This window comes from Lycium barbarum, chromosome 1 (assembly GCF_019175385.1).
Source record: "Lycium barbarum isolate Lr01 chromosome 1, ASM1917538v2, whole genome shotgun sequence".
NCBI lineage: Eukaryota > Viridiplantae > Streptophyta > Magnoliopsida > Solanales > Solanaceae > Lycium > Lycium barbarum.
Genome location: NC_083337.1, coordinates 4,455,397 through 4,460,405, shown reverse-complemented (window position 1 = coordinate 4,460,405; position 5,009 = coordinate 4,455,397). Strand labels below are relative to the sequence as shown.

General features: G+C 34.5%; 1 protein-coding gene across 5 annotated transcripts; it reads left to right on the top strand.

Moving 5' to 3' along the window:
- Positions 1-359: 359 nt before the first annotated feature.
- On the top strand, positions 360-4,227 carry LOC132629917 (uncharacterized). Of its 5 annotated transcripts, none has more exons than XM_060345364.1 (4): positions 360-495; positions 602-713; positions 1,473-2,900; positions 3,090-4,227. In XM_060345364.1, exons 3-4 carry the CDS (start codon positions 1,499-1,501, stop codon positions 3,482-3,484), a joined length of 1,797 nt encoding a protein of 598 aa, XP_060201347.1. In that variant the 5' UTR covers positions 360-495; positions 602-713; positions 1,473-1,498; the 3' UTR covers positions 3,485-4,227. The 5 variants fall into 5 exon arrangements, with proteins under 5 accessions (XP_060201347.1, XP_060201355.1, XP_060201340.1 ...); XM_060345372.1 differs by having other exon boundaries at positions 3,128-3,265; XM_060345357.1 differs by having other exon boundaries at positions 602-708; positions 1,473-4,227.
- The last annotated feature ends 782 nt before the right edge of the window (positions 4,228-5,009 follow it).

The following is a 5,009-nucleotide window of genomic DNA, read 5'->3' as shown; positions in this document are numbered from 1 at the left end:
ATCTTTGTTGACAACCATAGAAAAATTGAGGCTTTCAAATATACCATGCTTATTACTAAACAGGGGCGGACCTACACGTAATTTAGAGGTGCTCCGGCACCCGTTAAACCCGACGCGGATTAGGTATTGTCATATAAAAATATATATGAAAAATGGGTATAAATATTTAAAAAGCACCCTGGAAACCAAAAGGTTTAGTGGGTGCTTTGGTTTCCAGGTCCAACTTAAGTGCTTCGGCTGGTAGGTTCTGTGTTCGAACCTCCGTGCCAGCATTTTAATATTTTGTTAGACTTTGTATATTTTAGTTTTCCTACTTTTTAGTTTATTATAAAAGGTAAAAGGTTATACCTTTTCCAAAAATCAAACAACAGACACACACAGCAACTAAAACCCTTATCCCCAAAACCAAATTTCAATCTTCATCAATTCTTCTCCTATTCTTTCCAATTTCGTTTTTTATTTTCATTATCATCGTTCACTAATCTCAGAACACAGGTATTTTAATTTTTTAAGAGCTAAAAATTTGAATTAGGGTTTTGGGGGATTTAATTTTTCTAATGATGTTTGTTTATTTCTGATCTTCTTGCTTCTGTTTGGGCAGTTGTCATCTTTTGTTAATTGTTATACATAGCTGTTTCATCTGGGGGATTTAACTGGAAGAAGAAAAAGGATGGGAAAACTGTAAAAGAAGCTCATGAACACTTAAAAGTGAGGTCTAATCGCCTTTAATATGGTGTTCTTGCCATGATTGTTTGTTTACCTAGCTTTGTGTTTTTCTAATGGATAAATGCTTCTTATGTTGCATTTCTGCTATAAATTTCTAGGTTGCCTTTTGATTACAATAACTAATTTGAAAATATTTGCCCAAAGTAAAGGTTGTAGCCTATAACATGTTTTGGCATTAGTATTTATTAGCAGAAGATTAAGAAGGCAAATGATCATCTGGGGGATTTAAGTACAATTAATGCCCTGTTTCAGTGAATTTTCAGATGTGGGGTCTTTTCCAACATGCTTAATTCTTTTTTAATTGTGAAGGAATTTGCATAAAAGTTGTTACTATTAATTTATATATAGTAGTAGAAGTAAAGGCTCAAGATACCATCTGAACTTGGGGGATTTAATTTTTCTAATGATGTTTGTTTATTTCTTAGTTCTTACACACTACAAGCTAAGGGCTTCTATATTTTCTCACCAATCTTCCGTCTAATGGTTCATAACTGGCTCGTTGCTAATCATATATTGTTGATTTGAATACCAAATTGTGGATAGTGTAATTTGTTTTTTTTTTTTTTGTTAGTTTTTTGGCTAAGAACTTTTGGCTCATGATAATAGAACTTGCAAAATTGTAATACTAGTGTTCTTTGTTGTCTGGAAATGAGCATATTTGTTTCTTTCCTTTCTAAATTTGGAAATGGTTCTTTCTTTCGGTATGCTACATTTAAAAGGAGTATTAATTGAATCTTGTTTTGTAGGAATTGTCTTAAATCTTGTGAATCGGATGGATAAGTTTGTCACCAGGTTAAAACGCGGACAACCAAGCTCTAGTTCTACTATTCCACCTGCTACTTCATCCATACCTTCGAAAGTTCAGAGGGATACAAATCCTTCAAATATCAATTTCAATTATTTAAAAGCAGACCCGGCAAACAGAAGGCCTATTGCAGAATATGACCCTAATATACGTGATGAAGTTAGAAGATATTATATTCAAAAAGGACCTTGTCAGCCTATGAATCATTATTTTCCTAAAACTCAGTTTGGGAAGAAAAAGAAAACAATGCGTCAGTTTCATCCTGGTTGGTTCAAAGGTCGACATTCCAAGTGGTTAGAGTACAGTATATCAAAAGATGTTGCTTATTGTTTGTGTTGCTATTTGTTTAAAAATGAGCATGATGTTCGTGGAAATATGGGAGATGCTTTTACGAAAAAGGGTTATAAGGGTTGGAACAAGGCTAAGGAAAGATTCAAAACTCATATTGGAGAGGTAAATAGCATCCACAACAAGTGTTTCAACATGATGATTGATTTGATAAATCAATCACAATCAATTCGCACTTCTTTTGACAAGCGTAAGGAGAAAGACAAAAATGAATCTCGACATCGCTTGGGTGCTTCAATTGATGTGGCAAGGTTTCTCTTAAGATTAGGATTGCCGTTTCGTGGTCATGATGAGAGCATATCTTCTACAAATAGAGGTATATTTCTTGAACTTTTGCAATGGTATGGAGCCATGAATCAAGAAGTTGGAAGCATTATATTACAAAATGCTCCAAAAAATGAAATGATGTGTTGTCCAAAAATTCAAAAAGATATTGTTGATGCTTGTGCAAAAGAAACAATCAAAGCTATTATTGAAGACCTGGATGGTGATTATTTCGGAATACTGGTTGATGAATCGAAGGATATATCACACAAGGAGCAAATGGCACTTGTTCTACGATATGTTGACAAAAAAGGTGAAGTGATAGAGCGATTTGTTGGTATTGTCCATGTTAATGATACATCTGCACGATCAATGAAGGAAACAATCTATTCTTTTCTTTCGGATCACTCATTAAGTCCATCCCAAATACGTGGACAAGGTTATGATGGCGCTAGTAACATGCAAGGAGAACTAAATGGTCTTAAAAGTTTAATTTTGCGTGATACTCCATCTGCATATTCCACCCATTGTTTTGCTCACCAATTGCAGTTGACACTTGTGGCTCTTGCGAAGAAAAATATAGATGTGGATGATTTTTTTTGTATAGTTACTAATGTATTGAATATTGTTGGAGCATCTTATAAGCGCAGGGATTTGCTCAGACAACATCAAGCTGCAAAGTTAGAAGAGTTGCTCATTTCTGGTGAAGTGCACACAGGACGGGGACTAAATCAAGAACGTGGGCTTCAACGACCAGGTGACACTCGTTGGGGTTCTCATTATAAAACATTACAGAATTTCATTGATATATTTCCATCAATTCTTTATGTTCTTGAATTTGCTGCATGTGAGTGTCCAAATTATATCGATAGACTTACAACTGAAAGTCTTGCGGATAAGATTAAGGGGTTTGATTTTGTTTTTATGTTGCACTTGATGTTGGAAGTTCTGAAGAAGACAAATTATTTGAACTGCTCATTACAGAAGATGGATCAAGATATTGTCAATGCTATGGGGCTGCTCAATACTACAAAGCAAGAATTGCAAATGATGAGGGATAGGGATGGAAATCATTACTCGATGATGCCTTTTCTTTTTGTAATAACCATGAGATATTTATTCCGAAGATGGATGCTAACTACATTCCTGGGAAGTCGAAACGTAGAGCTCTTGATGTTACATATTCTCATCATTTTCGTGTTGGAATTTTTTATCCTGTTATTGATTTGCTGCTTCAGGAGCTTAATAATCGTTTCGACACTGTTAGTACTGATTTACTTCTTGGTATGGCTTGTTTACATCCAGCTAAGTCATTTGGTAATTTTGATAAGAAAAAGGTAATGAGGTTGGCTGAATATTATCCGAATGAGTTTGATAGCAACAAGCTTCGAGATCTCAGTTGCCAACTTGATAATTTCATAGTGTATGTTCGAGGTTCTGATAAGAGATTTTTCAATATGAAGGGTATTACTGATCTTGCTAAAGTACTGGTTCAATCAGAATTGCATCAGACCTGACCACTTGTTTATTTGCTTATCAAGTTGACTCTTATTCTTCCAGTTGCTACTGCTTCTGTGGAACGAGCTTTCTCATCGATGAAGTACATCAAAAATGAACTCCGCAGCAGTATGAGTGATGAATTTTTAAATGGTTGTTTAGTCTACTATGTAGAGCGTGGGATATTTGCAACTATAAGTAATGATGCTATTATTCATCATTTTCAGAAAATGAAAAGTCGTCAAGCGCAGTTGTGATTTGTGACTGCAGGTCTTTTTTTTGGATCAGACTTGAGACTAAGTCTTTTTTTTTTTGGGATCGGACTTGTGACTTCTGACTAGAAGTCTTTTTTTTTATCAGACTTGAGACTAAGTCTTTTTTTTTTGGATCGGACTTGTGACTACTGACTAGAAGTCTTTCTTTTGTATGAAACTTGTGATTAAAAGCCTCTTTTGGTAATGATAATATTAGTTGCAGTTTTCTTTTAGTGTTGCATTCAAAATAGTTGTGCATTTATATTATGTCATCGTTAGCAACTCATGTTAAAGAAAATGAGGCACCCACGACCCTGAAATCCTGGGTCCGCCTCTGTTACTAAAGTCAAATGGCTTATCCCTCTCTCTGGTAGATTCACGTTGAATTCAGATGGTAATTGCAATAGCCTAAACCAAAATGCTGGAAATGAAGGTTTGATTATGGCTTTTGCCAAATCAATTCATTTATGCACTAACAACTTTGCGGAGACCCAAGCAACTGAGTTTTCACTCATGACTTGCTAGTAACAATCTTAATTGTAGTATTCTTGAAATTAATTCTATGTTTTGTTAACTTGTACTAATCCAGCCCTCCTGAGAGCTCCATATGATGATATCGTAGAGATGAAGAAGATAATACACTAACACAACATAAAGGTCGAACACTTCTATAGAGAAGGGAATAAGGTTGTTGATGCTCTAGCAAAACATGATGTCGGCCAAGGGGATAGGATGATGGCTAAGATGTCCACTAAGGTCTATGAGATGCCTAAAGAAGCCAAAGGGCACTACTGGATGACTAAGGCCCAAAAAAAAAAATTAATTCAGAATAAAGAAAGCCAAAATCAAGTTTAGAGGAATCTTACCATGTAAGGAGCTCATCCTTACTACTAATGCTGTCTAACACACCTTGTAATGAGGTGGTTCTCAACAAAAAAAAAAAAAAAAATCCTTTTAAGGCTAAGGATATATCCTCCTCCATGTAATATTTTTGATATATATATATATATATATATATATATATATATATATATATATATATATATATATATATATATATATATATATATATATATAATAGAAACCTCCAAATTCAAAGCTTGAAAGTTTTTGCT

Excerpts from the sequence above, each read along its gene's own strand:
- LOC132629917 (XM_060345357.1), top strand. The coding sequence starts at position 1,499 with ATGGATAAGTTTGTCACCAGGTTAAAACGCGGACAACCAAGCTCTAGT.